This window comes from Eptesicus fuscus, chromosome 16 (genome assembly GCF_027574615.1).
Source record: "Eptesicus fuscus isolate TK198812 chromosome 16, DD_ASM_mEF_20220401, whole genome shotgun sequence".
NCBI lineage: Eukaryota > Metazoa > Chordata > Mammalia > Chiroptera > Vespertilionidae > Eptesicus > Eptesicus fuscus.
Window position 1 is genome coordinate 45,357,461 of NC_072488.1, and position 16,853 is coordinate 45,374,313.

The following is a 16,853-nucleotide window of genomic DNA, read 5'->3' on the forward strand; positions in this document are numbered from 1 at the left end:
CCTCCATGCCTCAATTTCCTCTTCTGTGAAATGGAGATAATAACAATACTTTTCTAAAAGAGCTGTTGTAAAAATCACATTAAGAATGCCTGAACAGCCCTAACCGGTTCAGCTCAGTGGATAGAGCATTGGCCCAGGGACTGAAGGGACCGGGTTCGATTCCAGTCAAGGGCACATGCCTGGGTTGTGGGCTCGATCCCCAGTAAGAGGTGTGCAGGAGGCAGCCGATCAATGATTCTATCACTCTCCCTCTCCCTTCCTCTCGGAAATCAATAAATGTGTGTGTGTGTGTGTGTGTGTGTGTGTGTGTGTGTGTGTGTGTTTATTTATTTATTTATTTATTTATGCCTGAACAGCACTTAGAAGAGTGCCTGGTATAAAGTGCTCAATAAATGCCAGCCATTATGATTATGAGGAAGAGGACAGAGAGACTACAGTATAGTTCGGGGGGTACTCAACACTCTTGGAGGGTATTTCAAGACTGCTGTCTCTCTCTTTCCTCTGGACATCCGTTTCAAGTTTCCCTTACTACTTTCAAGTCCCCATTCCTGGCTGAGCCCACACCAGCACCCTCACCGCTCAGCACATAACCTCGCAGAGAAATAAACTGAGCCTACTATATAATAATTCCTTTGCAAATTTAGATATATCTTCAATAGTCATTGTCTCCTTCTTCCCACATTCTTCCCTTTCTTCAGTCATTCCTCTTCAAAGGAAATGATAACCCCTTCTTTTCAGGGCCGACCCCTACACCCTTCTCTGGGGACCTGATTTTACAATCCCTTCTCTTGTGCCTTCAATTGCACCCTCTCTCCTGGCTCTTTTTTTTTTTTTTTTTTAAATATATATTTTTATTGATTTCAAAGAGGAAGGGAGAAGGAGAGATAGAAACATCAATAATGAAAAGAGAATCACTTATTGGCTGCCTCCTGCATGCCTGCTACTGGGGATCGAGCCAGCAACTGGGTCATGCCCGTGACCAGAATCGAACCCAGGAGCCTCCAGTCTGCAGCCCGATGCTCTATCCACTGAGCCAAACTGGCCAGGGCTCTACTGGTTCTTATATATCATCAAATAACCTGTGCTCAAGACTTTTCTAGAAAAGCTGTTTCTAGTCTCTGTTACCTCCTCTGCAAGCTGCCACCATCTCTTTCCCTCCTTCCCTGCAAACCTACTCAGTGAGTGCACCCTCCCTGCCCTCACTTCCCATCCACTCCTCCATTCACCTGACCCCCTCCCCAACCGCCACTGAAGCTGCTCACACTGAAAAAGAAAGAGCCCTGGTGACAGCTTCCTAACTGCCCAACCTCAGCGTGCCTTTTCCCAACCCATCCTACTCATCTCCCTGGAGCAACTGAGGCTGCTGATCCTGTTCCTGGAACGTTTCCCTCCCCTGGCTTCCTGGACATCCTCTCTCACTCTGTGTACCAATCTCTCTTACCTCCTCTGTCCTCTTCAGCCTTCTCTTCGGCGTGGCTGAGCTCATTTACTCCCACAGCATTGACTACCATGTTCACCTACCTAGGCCCGGACTCTCTGAACCTCAGACCCACATTCCCACCTGTCTGCTAAGTGCCACAGACCCAAGCTCAACATGACCCAAAACACACCATCTTCCCCCTTCCTCGTCTGTATTCCCTCCTTACTTCTGGCACCACGAACCACCTAAAACAGAAAACGGAGTCATCCTCAGCAACTCCCTCCCTCTTGTTCTCAACAACCAATTAGTCATTATGTCAGATTAATTCTGTCTCTACAGTCTCTCAGACCCTCCCTCCTTTCCATCCCCACTGAGCTATCCTTCTTCAGCCTTGGACCATGCCCAGGTAATTACAAGTCTCCTGATAGCCCTGATCCAGATTCTCCCCTTTCAGTCTCCTTCCGGTTAGCCCCAAACACAATCTCATCACCTCCCTGCCTAACACCCTCCAGTGGTTTCCCTGCCCACAAAACTGAATCATCTTGGTACAGCACTACAAGCCATTAAAAACTTGGCTTCGTTAAGAGTATAGACAGACTCATCCATCACCTCTCCTTTGATCCAAGTTCTCTTAAACTCCAGCCACTTGGATTTACTCACCTTCCCCCTTCTGCCTCTGCAAATGTCACCAGGGCCATTCTCCCTCGTCATCAAGGCCCCACTCAATGATCGCCTCTTTCCTGAGGATTCCCCTGACACCTCTATGCAGAGCTAGTTATTCCCTCCTCTGCCTTCATACAGCATTGTGGACATCATAAGAGTATGATATCACATTTTATTTAAAATATTGTTTCCCTTATCCCATTATGAATTCCTCCAGGGCAGGGAGTTTTTATTCACCTCAGTACCCCAAGCACGGAACACAAAAGACACTCGATGTTGAATAGAAGCTCTGGGGAGAGAAGCTGGCTCTGAGCTTCCACACGGAGCAGCTCCGCCACTGAGCACTGCACCATGGCGGGAATTGCCAGTCACACACTCGGTGTGCGCGAGTCATGCACACACTCCACAGAGACAGGAGCCTAAGAAACTAAAATGCAGAGACAGCCCCCAGGCCCTATGGAATTCGGCAGTGACACTAAGTTTCAATCTCTAGGCTTCCAGGGTGAGAGGACCATAGCCAGACCACTAGGCTCTTGAGAACATGCAGATCTTCTGGGAAAACAGCTTTAGTGGGTGTGACAAGGGTCCAGTCTCTGCTTCGGTGAACACCCCGCCACACAGACCCCCGAGGGATATGTAGGAACTTGGGAAGGTCAGACCGGACACGAAATTTGCCCATCAGCCAAGTGCAACTGGTACTAGCCTGAACTTCAAAAGAAAAATGATTATAAAGCCAAATTCAGAGTCTCCAGGGTGGCAAGCCCTAAACACATTTGAATCAGTGAATTGCTAGGCACTTACTTTCTCAGGGGATGCTGAGGACCCAGCTCTCACTTCCCTTGGTATGGGACAGATAGTCCACACCCCCTGGAATCCTCTACTACAACCCCTCCCAAACCGTAACCCCAGGAAGCCACTCGCAATGAGGGCAGAGTAAAACCTCCAGTGGCAGCTGCCAGTGGTACTATGATTCTCCCAACTATTTTGAGTCCTCCCTAACAACTTCTCCTTTGTAGCCTCATGTCGGTCAGGCCCAATTTATCCATTTTTCCTTCGAACTGCCTCCAGCATCCTTTCTCTATCCCCCATTACCACTGTCATCACTTTGGTCTGCCATTTAATAGCTTCGAGAATTAAGGCAAATTGTTTTCCCTCTTTGGTGTCTCAGCTATAACACAGGGTGACAGCTACCTCACAGGATTATTAAGTCAAATGGGATCATGCCTGTGAAAGGTTCTGTAACCTGTAAAATGTTATACATAAATATAAGGCATTACTATGATCAGCAATCTCGTCCTCTATTGCTGATATGTGAAGCATATCTGGCTCCCTGCCTCTCTGCTTTCCCATTTCCAACCACATCACACACCACAGGAAAACTATGCATTCTAAAACGCTGCTTTCACTAACACACCATTTCTTACCTGAGCCAACGATCCTGGATCTGACATATGCACTGTCATCTCCGAATTACTGTCAGCTGCTGAGGATGCCTTCCCCTAGTCTTGCAAGCCCCACCCATCCTTCAAAGTCCAGCTAAAGCCCCACTACACTCCATGAAGGACTACATTTAAAAGAAAGGAACTGAGCCTAGCCGGTTTGGCCCATTGGATAGAGCGTTGACCTGTGGACTGAAGGGTCCTGGGTTCGATTCTAGTCAAGAGCACATGCCCAGGTTGCAGGCTCGATCCCCAGTAGGGGGCATGCAGGAGGTAGCTGAGTCATTCTCGCTCATCATTGATGTTTCTATCTCTCCCTCTCCCTTCCTCTCTGAAATCAATAAAAAATATATTTAAAAAATAAATAAATGGAGCTGAAACAGTGTCATGGAGCATTAAGGGCAATTTCATTTGGAGAAATCTTGGTAGGAACATCTATCACCTAATACTTAAGAGTCACCTTTTTAAGAGAGATTACACTTTTTTTCCTATTTGATTCTAAGAGACAACTTAAGAACACGGTTATGAAGATGTATTTCAGCAACAAAACTTCCTTATTGAACTATCCCAAGATAAAAGGGGATGCTGTTAATTTTCCATTATTAATGTTCAAGCCCAAATTAGCCATTGGGCAAGGCTATTTTAGATGGAAGTCACAAGAGTAACTGACCCAGAATCATAGCATTTTAGATCTTAAAGAAACCTTAGCGATTAAGTCCCGTCTCCTATTTAATAGGCTTGGACAGGTGAAGTGACTCATTCAAGGCAACAGTTTGTTCTGGAAAGCAGGAAGAACGTCTTCTCTGACTTTCAATCCATGGATCTATACCCTTGCTACTCAAAGTGTGGTCCATGCACCAGCAGCACCAGCATCGCTTGGGAACTTGTTACAAATAAACATACAACCACCAGAATCTGTATTTTAGCAAGACCCCACCATTAAAATTTGAAAACACTGACCTACACTGCCCCTTCCAAACCCTGAGTTTCTAATGCTGAAACTGCATTTCCCAAACTGTTTCAGGTGTTAAACAGGGAAGCACCCAAGAAAAACAGTATTTCCCGCTCAAATCTGGGAAATTCTCCATATTATACTTCCAGTGGGAGAGTCCTGGTAACACCATGAGCATATGAATGGCTCTGAAATATTCTGTAGTGGGGAAAACTTTTAACCATGAAGTTTCTGAACATATCTGAGTACAAAGTGCCTTTTAAAATGTAGGAACACGCCCATGGCTCAGGCTTTGGCAGAAGACCAGATGAAGAATGTCAGTTCTATCTCAGAGCTCCGTGATGCTCAGTACTTGAAGCACACTAGACTAGAAGGTGGTCAACATGGGCTTGCTGCTCTCTTCACTGCAGTAAATGGGAGTAAGCTTTTCAATCCCTTTCTCTTGAAATACAGCGGAGTTCCTCGTCTGTGTGATTTAGCTGTGGTTCCGCCCAAAGACAAGAGGGAGGCGCAAGATGACTTCTCAGGGGTCATCCTGCCAGCGAAGGCGGACCCCAGCAGTGGGGAGCACAGCCACGCCGAGCCCACATCCAGGCCCCATGCTCGAGTCCTCTCTGTTTTCTGTTATTTTTTTTGTTTGACACAAACTTCTCAACCGTGTGCCCACAGGGAACCTGTGGCTCGGAACGGGTTCAGGGGTGCCTCGGACGCGCCCAAGTAAGGAGCGGGGACCCTTACAATTCCGGAGGAATTCGGAGGCACAATCACTCTGACCCCCAAAGAACACCGCCGGACGGAGCGCTCTGCGGGGTGGGACCAGCCCCGACCCAGGCGGACGACCACCCCCGCCGCGGCCCACCCCTGCGGCCCCCGCCCCGCACCCCGGGCTCCATGCTGCTCCCAGGCCAGCGCCGACCCCCCCGGCCCCCCGCCCGCAACCTCGCGAACACGCGGGGGGCGGCGGCGGAGACGGTTGGCAGGGTCGCCGCCTGCGTACCTGTCCGGTCAGGGGCTCCGCGCCCGGCTCCGGCCCCACCGGCGAGCGACGGCCCAAGACCGAGCCGGTCCCGCCCCGCCCCGCCCGTGTGGGCTGCCCGACGCGCCGTCCGACCCCTCTAGGTCCACCCCAGACCCTCTCCCCCTGAGGCCCAGAGGCGCTCTGGGTCCGGGGCACACACTGCTTTTCCCCAAAAACAGGTCCAGGCTAAAAGCTGGGCGCCGAGCGCGGCCGGGGAGACACCGGTCAGGCACAAAGCTGGACACCTGGAGGGAAGTGGCGCGTGCGCACTGTGCCTGGGAAGCCGCTTAGGACCACAGGAGGCGGGCGCGTCGCGGCCAGCGCCCTCTGCCGGAGGGTGGGAGACGGCGCGGAGGGGCTGGAGGTATTTGCCCCGGGCAAAGGGTTCCCCCGAGAATGGCTAAGTTTTTGAGTGCTAGACTGTTAATTAAGACAATAGTAATAAACCATAGCTCGTCAGTTAGCTTGAGGAAAAACTTAATTTTTGCTGCTACTCAGTGTCATCACCATATAGGAATACAGGCATTCTCACGCCCTTATGATGCGGATATAAAATAACGCAAATTTACATAATGGCATTTTGGCATTTCTTCATTTAAAAAGGGAAAACATTTAGAAGTACAAACCCTGCCCAGCCAGCGTGGCTCAGTGGTTGAGCATCGACTTATGAACTATGAGATCACCGTTGGATTCCCCGTCAGGGCACATGCCCAGGTTGCAGGCTCGATCCCCAGGGGGGAACATGCAGGTGCAGGAGGCAGCGGATCGATGTTTCTCTCTCTCTCTCTCCCTTCCTCTCTCTAAAATTAATAAAAATATGTGTGGTTTGTTTTTTTTAAGTACCTCTCAGAGGGCAACTGTAAGGATAAAAGCCTATCTCATCCTTGGTTCTTGATATAGTGGGAGAAAAATTCTTTCTGGTAACTCAAAATAATATACTACTTGTATACATACAAATTTGGGGTAAAAATGTATACCACATGAGTGCACCCCAAATCCAAAGACACAGTGGTCCCAAGTCGGTAGAGTATCCTGGGAACCTGGCCAAACTCAATGTAAACCTTCTCTAGGGAATGCACTTTAATCCCAGGCCTTAAATAATACCTATTACCTTATAGCTATAGTTCCAGGAACCATGAGTGTACAAAGTGACTAAGCACACTAAGAGAAAGAAGCTACCATAATTATTCAAAACTGCAAAGATTACCGATACTGAGATTTTCAACTACTGTATGTAAAATGAATATGTTTAATATTTTTAAAAACAAATTTTAATATAACGAAGGAACAAGCAATTATAAAAATTGACTAGGTAGATTGGCAAAATAAGCAATTATTAAATATAGTAATAAAAATATAGGAATTAAAATATAGAGTTATTAGATGGCACAAACAAAAGATTAGTCATAGCAATTAACCTAAAATAAAAAGCTTTTCAAAGTGAGAGGCAACAAGCATTATTTGAGATATATTTTTTAAAAAGCTATTGGGAAACACTGATTCAGCAGAAGCCCAATAGTGTTCCAATTAAGAGACAAAGGCAAGGAGTAATAATGAGAAAGGGAAAGGGAACAATAAATCAATAGAAGGAAGTTATTTCTATTGGTTGACATACGCTCACATAGTGATATTAATTCTAAACAATGTTTTTAATTCTTAGTCTGGTAGACATCAGTCCAGTAGTCATATTATCTGCTTTCTTTGCACACAGCTCTTTGGGAGGCAATGTTGCTTTAAGCCCAGTCCAAAGGTTATTTTGCAAAGCTTGGAGCATAAAATGTACAAGGCAGTTTCTCTGGGATTGCAGCTCTGACTCCATTTTAAAGTGGCTCTGTGGGCAGCTTATCAGTCTCATAAACTAGCTCTGTTTCTATTAATTTTTTGCATAGCTGAAGAAAGAATTAATGAATTGGAAAATAGATATTAAGAAATGAAAGAGAAAAAAGAACAAAAATGCAGCATTAACAAGAAGAAGGAAAATGTGGAAGAGACATGAAAGATAAAGTGAGAAGGTCCAACCTTTATCTAATTGCAAATCCATAAATAAAGAAGAAAAATAATAAAAGAGAGACTGAATTTGAAGAGAAATACAAGATTCATATGTAGCCTCAGATTCAGGAAATCCAAGGGATTCCTACCTGAATAAACAAAGAAGTGCACATCTGGATTAATAATAGTGAAGCTGTAGAAAAATAATAAGAAAGATAAAATCTTTTTTTTAATTTCTTTATTGATTAAGGTGTCACATATTTGTCCTCATCCCCCCATTCCCATCCCACACCCCTCCCCTCGGATGCCCCAACCCCCTGTTGAACTTAACCGTTGGATAGGCTCATATGCATGCACACAAGTCCTTTGGTTGATCTCTCCCCCCTCCCCACAACCTCCCCTATCCTCCCTCTGAGGCCCGATAGTCCGATCGATGCCTCCTTGTTTCTGCTTCTGTTCTTGTTCATCAGTCTATGTTGTTCATCATTTCCCCTAGATGAGCGAGATCATGTGTCCCTAGAGATATACTTATAAGAACTGAATGTGAGACGAGCAATAATAGTTATGCTGACAGGCAAATGAATCAGTCTGTAGTGAGTTTCTTTCTGGACCAACAGTTCTTTAGAGACCCAATTTCAATGTCCACCAGTTCCTTATGTGTACATGTCAGCACTGACCCCTCAGCTCTGGATGGTGGACAAATGGTGGTAACAGAGGTCCGACTCCCTCTGGTTTGGTCTCGGCCGGACCCAGGGGCACGGCTTCACCCGGACTCAGGGGCACGTGGCCTCACCCAGACCCAGGGGCGTGTGGCCTCTCCCAGACCCAGGGGCGCGTGGCCTCACCTGGACCTAGGTGCGAGAGGCCTCACCCGGATCCAGGGACACATGGCCTCACCCGGACCCAGGGGCGTGTGGCCTCTCCCAGACCAAAGATAAAATCTTAAAAGGAGCAAGAGAGAAAAGGCAGATTCCCTGCAAAGGAACTGTTATATTAGCATCTGATTTCTCAATAGCAACAGTAAAAGCCAGAGGACAAAGAAATATTCAGCAATATGAGAAAATAACTGTCAACCTATAATTCCTTAGCCAGCAAAATGATCCCTCATAAAATGAAGGTAAAGTAATAAATAAATCTGAGGAAGTTTACTATCATTAAGTCCTATATTCGTTTTTTATTGTTGCATAACAAATTACTACAAACTCAGTGGCTTACAAGAACACATGTAGCCCTCCCAGTATGGAGTGGTTGAGCATCCATCTATGAACCAGGAGGTCCCAATTGCATTCCCAGTCAAGGAATATGCCTGGGTTTCAGGCTCAATCCCCAGTGTGGAGTATGCAGGAGGCAGCCAACCAATGATTCTCTCTCATCATTGATGTTTCTATTTCTCTCTTCTTCTCCCTTCATCTCTGACGTTATATTCATATATATATATATATATATATATATATATATATATATATATATACAAGAAGCCCAATGCACGAAGATTTGTGCTAGAATGGGCTTTCCTTTCCCTGGCTGCTGGCACCGCCTTTCCTCCAGCCCAGCCTCTTTCCGCTCAGGCCCTGGAGCCGCCTCTTTCCACTCTAGCCCTTCCTTCCCACAAGGCCCTGAGAGACCGGGGGTAGGGCAGAACACCTGCGTCGTTGCCATGGTGATGACGCAAGCCTCTCACTGGTCACTGGGCAGCTGAGTATGCAAATTAACCACCATCTTTGTTGGATTAATTTGCATGTCACTCCTGATTGGCTGGTGGCGTAGCGGAGGTATGGTCAATTTACATGTTTGTCTATTATTAGGTAAGATACCGTGTGTGTGTGTGTGTGTGTGTGTGTGTGTGTGTGGCCCAATGCACAGATTCGTGCACCAGTGGGGTCCCTCAGCCTGGCCTGTGGGGATTGGGCCAAAACTGGCCCCTGACATCCCCCGAGGGGTCCCAGATTGCGAGAGGATGGTTCTCAGGTGACATACCCCGGAATCAGGCTCCCTCCTCTCTGGTTCCACGTGTGGCACTCGAGAATTGCAGTTATCAAGTCACCGCAGCTCAGCAGCTCCTGCGTTGAGCGTATGCCCCCTGGTGGTCAGTAAGCATCATAGGTACTGAATGGTTGGACAATCAGATGGTCACTTAGGCTTTTATATATATACTAGACTAGAGGCCTAGTGCACGAAATTCATACACAGAGGGGAGGGTCCTCAGCCTAGCCTGCACTCTCTCCAATCCAGGACCCCTCGGGGGATGTCTGACTGCCGGTTTAGGCCCGATCCCTGTGGCAGTTGGATATCCCTCTCGCAATCCAGGACCGCTGGCTCCTAACTGCTCGCCTGCCTGCCTGATCACCCCTAACTGCCTCTGCCTGCCAGCCTGATTGCGCCCTAACTGCTCCCCTGCCAGCCTGATCAGCCCTAACTGCCCCCCCTGCCGGCCTGACTGCCCCATAACTGCCCTCCCCTGCTGACCTGATTGCCCCCTAACTGCTCCCCCCTGCCAGCCTGATTGCCCATAACCACCTCTGCCTCGGCCCCTGCCACCGTGGCTTTGTCAGAAGGATGTCTGGAAGATGTCTGGTCTAATTAGCATATTACCCTTTTATTAGTATAGATACACACACACACACCACACACATACACACACACACACACACCACACACACACACACACACACACACACACACATACACACACATATTGTCCCTCAGTTTCTGGGTCAGAAGTCTGGGCACAGGTTAGCTGGCTCCTCTGGGACCTTAGAGTCTCACCAAGCTGAAATGAAGCTGTCATCAAAGGCTGCAATCTTATCTGGGTTTTAGGTCCATTTCAAAACTCACTGATTATTGGCAGAATTTAGTTCCTGGGAACTGTAGTACTGAAGTCTTAACTCCTTGAGGCTATGTGGCCACCTCCAAAATGTGACAGTTGGCTTCTTTCATTGTAAACAAGAGGATCTCTGACTTCTAAGAAGGTCTGACACTTAAAAGGCTCACCTGATTAAGTCAGGCCCACCCAAAATAATCTCCCCTTTAACACAAAGCCAACTGATTACAAACTTTAATTACTTCAGCAAAATCCCACTTTTCAGGTATATAACATAATCACAGACATGAAATGTCATCATATTCACTAGTTCTGCTCACACTCAAGGGGAGAAGATTACACAGAATGTATACACAGAGGGTATGAATCTTGGGGGCATCTTAGAATTCTGTCTACCACAAATCCTCATTAAAGGAACTTCTAAAGGATGTACTTTGGATAGAAGGAAAATGACCCCAGATGGAAGATCTGAGACACAAGAAAGAAGAATGAGCAAAGAAAATATTAAACATATAGGTAAAGCTACACAAATTTCAACTCTATAAATAATAGCAATATATCTGATTTGTGATATTAACAAAATAACAATATAATTAAAGTACAAAAGCATACAAACTCAAAGGAAATAATTAATGTTGAAGAACTCTAGATGTGCGTCTCAGAGGATCAGTCCATCTTGTCTAGGTTTGTTAGTTTGACTGAGGCATTCCAGAGGCTTTTGGCCAACTGAGGATCCTGAGCAGCTTTAGTGGGAGAAGTTATCACACAGGACCTGCTAAAATACTTTCCAGAAATATCATCCAGCTCCTTTGCCAAGCTCAGGTAGAGAACTGGGTTTGCACCTTGTAGAGGACCCTGTGGAAACACCGAGAGTGGGGGTTGAGGGGAAGGATGGGCTGTCTCAGCAGGCAGGCTTTAGCGGGCTGGGCACACTGAAAAGTAGAGCCCTACACCACCCTCTGCAAGCCAAACCAGCTCCTCCTCTACTCACCTTAATAAAGAAGCTGGAGAGCCAGAAGCAGAAGCGGTAATACCAAGGTAAGAGCTTCATGATATCCGTGTACACAAGACCTGGTTCCACAGAGTTCACGGTCACACCTGAGAAGGTAAGACAGAAGCATAATGCAAGGCCAAGTGAAAGGATGATGGGAAGAAAGGATTGAGTGTGGTTCTGCAATGTGCAAGGAGGGAAGGATCCTACCAGGTCTGTTGGGTAAAGGTGACCAGAGACTTGGGGGTGGTACGAGGGACATTAGTGCTCTGTAACTTACATGAATGGTGCTACCCACGCCAGATGTTCCAGGTAGAGGAAAACATATGTGCAAACACAAGTATTTGAAAATGTTGGGTTAACTTTAGGAGGAACATGATGTATGGTGTTGGTATTGGAAAATACTGAGAGGAGTGTGTTGTTACCAGTGATAAGAGAATTGAAAAAGGTTGAAAAAGAGACATGAGGACAGGGTTGAGACAACTATAGGGGTACAGGTGGTAAATGGAAGAACTTAACAGCTGGCTTGGGGGATATTGGGAGTATTTTATGGCTAAGACATGTTGAGAGGTATGAAGGATTGGGAGTGGAGGAATAGAGGGTGTCAGAGGCAGTTACCTGTCCCTTGAAGTCTCCGGGCAAATTCCCCAGTGATTGAGGTCAAAAGCAGTTTGCTGCAGAAATAGTTCTGGTTGAAGGTCAAAGGTCCACCAGCCCCTGTCAGATGTTCCTCATCAAAGTACCCATGTGTTTGCCAAGAGGAAGACACATTTATCACCCGGGCTGACCCTGCCCGTTGTAGCGCTCCTGGGTAGAGAGAAGACCACATTCCTTCAGTCTAAGTCCTAGTGTCAACTCCCATGCCCACATCCCAGGAGAGCAGGGCCCATCCAGCACTTTCAGGAGTGAGCCCCACCCAGGCACCAGGGCTAGGCACAGGGGAACTTAATGGGAACAGAGACTTCACTTTCATTAGCTGCTTTCCTAACACTCTCTTCCTCTTTTATTTTAGTGTTTAGTGCTTTTCTTCCATTTGCTAGCTGGAACTAATTTAATTGATCCTTATTTATGTTTGACCACACTGACCACTAAGAGGGGAAAAGAAGAGGATGGCCCTAGCCGGTTTGGCTCCTTGGTTAGATCATTAACCTGCGGACAGAAGGGTTGCAAGCTTGATTCCAGGTCAAGGGCACATGCCTCAGTTGTGGGTTCCCTAGCCCTGGTAGGGAGTGCATGCGGGAGGCAACCAATCAATGTGTCTCTCTCACATCAATCTCTCTCTCTCTCTCTCTCTCTCTCTCTCTCTCTCTCTCTCTCTCCCTCCTCCCTCCCTTTCACTTTCTCTAGAAATCAATGAATAAAATATCCTCGGGTGAGGATTAAAAGAAGAAAGAAGAGGCTAGACACACTGTCAGAGTTGTCTTTCATGTATTCATACACTCATTCATTCCATAAATGTTCATTAGGCCCCTGGTTTGTGACAGACATCAAGATGGGTGCTAAGGATATAAGGGCACTAGGTTTGGGGGGAAAGAAATATGCAGAGATACCTGGGAAAGTAGTTTTTAAAAAAATAATGATCTCTCAAAGAACAAAAATAAAATTATAATCAATAAAACAAGTTTAAAAAGAAATAAAACAAGTTAAATCTTTTTAAAAACGAGTATTAACTACACAAAAAAGTCTGGATTATGTAAATTATGAAAAATAATAATTGTCACATGAGCTTACAGTATTGTTTTTAAAATGCTCAAACTATTTTGAGCCCTACATTGCAATGAAGAATCACAAATGACAATTTGAACAGATGCTATTTAGCCAAAATTTGCTAGAGAGAAAATTATTCTTAATGAGGACAATAGACCCCAAACTTGAAGACATCCTAGATCAGTGGTCGGCAAACTGCGGCTCTTTGGCCCCTTGAGTTTTTAGCAAAGGCCAGCTTATGAGTACCCTAATTAAGTTAATAACAGTGTACCTACCTATATAGTTTAAGTTTCAGAAATTTGGCTCTCAAAAGAAATTTCAATCATTGTACTGTTGATATTTGGCTCTGTTGACTAATGAGTTTGCTGACCACTGTCCTAGATAATAAAAGGCTAATATGCAAATCAACCGAACGGCAGAATGACCGGTCACTATGATGCACACTGACCACAAGGGGGCAGATGCTCCCACAGGGGGAGCATCGCTCAGCCAGAAGCCCTGAGCCAGGCTCACAGCTGGCGAGTGCAGCGGCGGTGGCGGGAGCCTCTCCTGCCTCTGTGGCAGTGCTAAGGAAGTCTGACTGCTGGCTTAGGCCCACTCCCTAAGCCTTCAGTCAGACATCCCCCAAGGGCTCCCAGACTGCGAGAGGGCACAGGTCGGGCTGAGGGACCCAACCCCTAAGTGCACAAATTTTGTGCACTGGGCCTCTAGTAGTGACATAAAAACCAAAGGGACTCACAGCCTAGTTGGAGACTGATCCCCATGAAGCAATGTTAGTTTGAGAATAGAGATGTGCACAAGGGGCTTAGGGGATCCCTGATAATTGGGGGTAGCTGGAGAGTTGGAGGTGTCAGGGCAGGATCAACAGCACAGGCTATATCTGTGCTGAGTCTTGACAGATAAACTAAAGTTAGACAGCATAAGGGAGTGGGAAAAGATGTTCCAGGTAGAGGAAAACATATGTGCAAACACAGCCAGATGGGAAAAAATAGAGTGTATTCCAAGATCTACAGATGGTCTGGCTGGAGATTGGGGGTGGGGTAAGGGGATTAAGGAAGGGCAAAAAGTAAGGTTCTCAGTCTTGTAAGTAAAAAGAAGGGGCTTAGATTTTATCCTATAAAGGACAGAGTACCTTCAAAAGATTTTAAGCAAGAAAGTGATATGGCTAAAGGTGATTTCTAGAGGTGGCAGAAGGGAGACTAGATTATACTAAAAGGGGAGAGACAAACAATTTAAGAAACCATTACTTAGGAACACAATTTAGGTTGCCACATGAATCTCTATATTCCAGGCTGGAGCAACTTTTGCTCAAATAAATGCTTTTTTATAAAAAAGAAAAAACACTAATACTGAGGAAGGTACAACCACCTTGTTACAATTTGGGGGAAGAGGGAAAAATATTCATACTCAAAAGTGCATAGAGTTTTGCCTTGCTCTTTGTTCAATTTCCAATTGGGCTAATGCAATCAGCCACTAAAGGGTACGGGAGATCCTGACAACAGTAGTTGCCTCCAAGGAGGGGAATGGAAAGTTGATTTTCAAGGAGAGGAGGAGATTTTTTACTTTCACTTATGCCATAGGAGCACGTATTGATTTTAGAGAGAGAAAGGGGGAGAGAGAAAAACATCAATTTGTTCTATTTATTTATGCATTCATTGATTGCTTCTTTTTTAAAATATGTTTTTATTGATTTTTAGAGAGAGTGGAATAGAGAGGGATAGATAGATAGATAGATAGATAGATAGATAGATAGATAGGCATCAATCAGCTGCCTCCTGCTCTGCAGCCCCCTACTGGGGATTGAGCCACAACCCAGGCATGTGCCCTGACTGGGAATCAAACCAGTGGCCTTTTGGTGCATGGGACAATGCTCAAACAACTGAGCCACACCAGCCAGGGCTCAGTGGTTGCTTCTTGTATGTGTTCTGATGGGAGTTTGAACCCACAACCTTCACATATCAGGATGACACTAACCAACTGAGCTATCCGGTCAGGGCCAAGGAGACTTTTTTTTTTTTTTCTGTATACCCTTTTATACACTTTCAATTTTGTATTTTAGATATATATTACCTGACTAAAAAAGAAGTTATTTAAAAACACAGGAAAATATGTTATGGAGAATTTGCCTGCCACCCATTTCCCCACACCTCCCCAGGAGAACCTCAAACCTCCTCAAGCAGAAAGGATTACAAAATCAGAAAGTCAACAGACTTGGGCCCAAGGCAATGAATTTTTGGCTATTATCCCTGGTGGCCCCTGAGCTTCTTGGTGTTTATGTTTCTAGTGCCCTAGTGCCACCCTCAGGAACCTTTGGTTGAGATGATTGACTCTACTGGTCTGACTGGAATTCAGAGCTGAGGGAGGGAGAGGGGGGATCTTATATCCTTTTGGTTGTATTTTGGACTGTCTGGTTCCATTACCAAAATCCTAATCCTGACTTGTGTCAGGTGGTTCCCCTGCTATGTGCCAAAGGAAAGGAAGTTGCCAGGAAAACGCCAGGGGAATGGAGAAGCAGGGCTGACACAGAGGGTAGGCACATTTCCTTACCTTGCAGTAGATTTGTGAGCAGAAAGGGCCCGACATAATTGGTGGCAAAGGTGAGATCAAGGCCCTCTGGGGTTAGTGTCCTGGGGATTCCTGGGAGGAAACGAAAACACACGAAGTGGATGGTAGAGCGAATATACTGAGGGAGACAGAGTCTAGGGTGATATATTGGGGTTCAATAGAAATGCCATAGGAGCACGTATATGCAAAGATGGGGCAATTAAATTTGAGGCTATAACGTGAGGCAGGCTCCTTAGGGCTGTGTGTGAATTAAGAGTGTTTCAGCCGGGTGCACAGGTTAGGCTTTGGGGATGCCTGTTTTGTGGTCCCTGATCTAGAAAGGAGTCTCCTAAAATGTGTTTGGGGGAAGCATGTCAAGGCACATACCACAGACTGCAGCATTGTTAACCAGCAGGTGTATCTCAGGACACTCTTGCAGAAGCCACCGGGCAAAGCTCCGGATGGAGGCCATAGAGCTCAGGTCTACCTCCCCAAGCAGAAGGCAGGCATCCTTAGAGGCTGCTTGGATCTCAGCCAGGGCTTGCTGTCCACGCTCTCGGCTACGGCAAGCAAGGATCACCCGGGCCCCACGGCGGGCCAGCTCCTGGGACACAACCTTTCCGATACCTGTGAGAGGGCAGCTTCAGAGTAGGCTAGTCTGGGAAGTGACTAGAGGGTAAAGGAGCAAGGGTGAGGGACAGAGGTGTTGACAGTGGGTGCTGCTTCTCCCCCCTGCCCTCCCTGTGAAGACTGTTGGGGCTGAGACCCCTAGTGAGGTGACAGGGTGGAAGGAGCACTCACCACTGTTGGCCCCAGTCACCACTGCCGTCTTCCCAGTTAGATCTGTGGAGCAGTGCTGGAGGTCCCAAAGCTGAGTCTTATGCCAGAGCCGCACACTTAGTCTAAGCAGGAAGACCAGAATGAGGAGGACAGAGCCAGGAACCCAGACCTGGGTGCTGAGTAGAGACCACAGTGGCATAGCAGTGACTGGCCTACTACCCAGAGTGGGAAGAGAATTTGAGAGAGCTAGTCAATGCTGAGTGGGCAGCAATAAGGCTGGTGTGGAGCCCAAGATGCAAAATTTAAGGAGGCCCTCTCACACTTGTTCAAGCAACCCATCTGAACCTGAGAGAGAGTTCCTCCTTATAAATTGTGTGACCTAAGCACTTGATTGCCTCACCTCCAATCAAAAATTAACAGAAGGGCTTTCCCTGAGCCCTAAACCCTGCCAAAGCTCAAATCTCTGAGCCAAACTTGGATTTGCATCTAAAGTGAACTGACAGGGCTCCAGGGAGTAGGGAAGCAAGAA

General features: G+C 46.5%; 2 protein-coding genes across 5 annotated transcripts in view; both read right to left on the bottom strand.

Annotated features, from left to right (window-relative positions):
• The window catches only part of DCTN1 (dynactin subunit 1), a 28,874-nt gene extending 23,341 nt beyond the window's left edge, over nucleotides 1-5,533 (bottom strand). For all 4 annotated transcript variants that reach the window (XM_054727939.1, XM_054727938.1, XM_008147427.3 and 1 more), the window contains exon 1: nucleotides 5,472-5,533. The gene's annotated coding sequence lies outside the window, so the exon portion shown is untranslated. The remainder of the gene's footprint in view (nucleotides 1-5,471) is intronic.
• A 4,997-nt stretch (nucleotides 5,534-10,530) lies between these two features.
• On the bottom strand, nucleotides 10,531-16,626 carry LOC103291510 (retinol dehydrogenase 11). The gene is made up of 6 exons (XM_028154359.2): nucleotides 16,346-16,626; nucleotides 15,932-16,171; nucleotides 15,548-15,637; nucleotides 11,912-12,100; nucleotides 11,294-11,400; nucleotides 10,531-11,157 (listed from the first exon to the last, which is right to left on the bottom strand). Exons 1-6 carry the CDS (start codon nucleotides 16,521-16,523, stop codon nucleotides 10,969-10,971), a joined length of 993 nt encoding a protein of 330 aa, XP_028010160.1. The 5' UTR covers nucleotides 16,524-16,626; the 3' UTR covers nucleotides 10,531-10,968.
• Between the last annotated feature and the right edge of the window lie 227 nt (nucleotides 16,627-16,853).